The sequence below is a fragment of the Poecilia reticulata genome, linkage group LG2 (assembly GCF_000633615.1).
Source record: "Poecilia reticulata strain Guanapo linkage group LG2, Guppy_female_1.0+MT, whole genome shotgun sequence".
In the NCBI taxonomy this organism is placed as follows: domain Eukaryota; kingdom Metazoa; phylum Chordata; class Actinopteri; order Cyprinodontiformes; family Poeciliidae; genus Poecilia; species Poecilia reticulata.
The window spans coordinates 43,274,468-43,275,026 of NC_024332.1; the positions used below are offsets into that span (position 1 = coordinate 43,274,468).

Below are 559 nucleotides of genomic sequence, written 5' to 3' on the forward strand. Positions count from 1 at the left end.
ATGTAGCAACACGTAGCATCATGTAGCAACACGTAGCATCATGCATCATGTAGCAGCATGTAGCAACACGTAGCATCATGCAGCATGTAGCAGCATCGACTCAACTAAGCAATATTTAACTAATAATAACTAATAATAACTAGCAAACACACTCAAAACACTTATTAAAACAAACAAAATTAGACAAACCCAGAACTATAACAACCCTGGTTAGAGGTCAGAGGTCAGAGTGGCCTTACCATGTCCACCAGCGCCACGTAGAGGAACATGCCGGCGGTGATGGCGAAGATCCAGTTGGTGACGTTGTGCGTGTACTGGCCCACGGCGGTGCCGATCACCATGCCGACGTACGCCATGAGGGCGGACAGCAGGTTGTAGACGATGGCCTGCTTCACCGACATGCCGGCCTTCAGCAGGACCGCAAAGTCCCCTGGAACCACAAACAGCCGGTCAAACTACCAGTCAAACTACCAGACAAACTACCAGTGAAACTTCCAGTCAAACTACCAGTAAAACTGCCAGACAAACTACCAGATAAACAACCAGTCAAACTACCAGT

At 47.9% G+C, this 559-nt stretch overlaps 1 protein-coding gene across 1 annotated transcript in view; it reads right to left on the reverse strand.

Moving 5' to 3' along the window:
* The window catches only part of slc39a10 (solute carrier family 39 member 10), a 33,279-nt gene that overhangs the window by 1,879 nt on the left and 30,841 nt on the right, over positions 1–559 (reverse strand). The window contains exon 9 of the mRNA XM_008404171.2: positions 240–430. Coding sequence (XP_008402393.1) covers positions 240–430 — 191 coding nt within the window. The remainder of the gene's footprint in view (positions 1–239; positions 431–559) is intronic.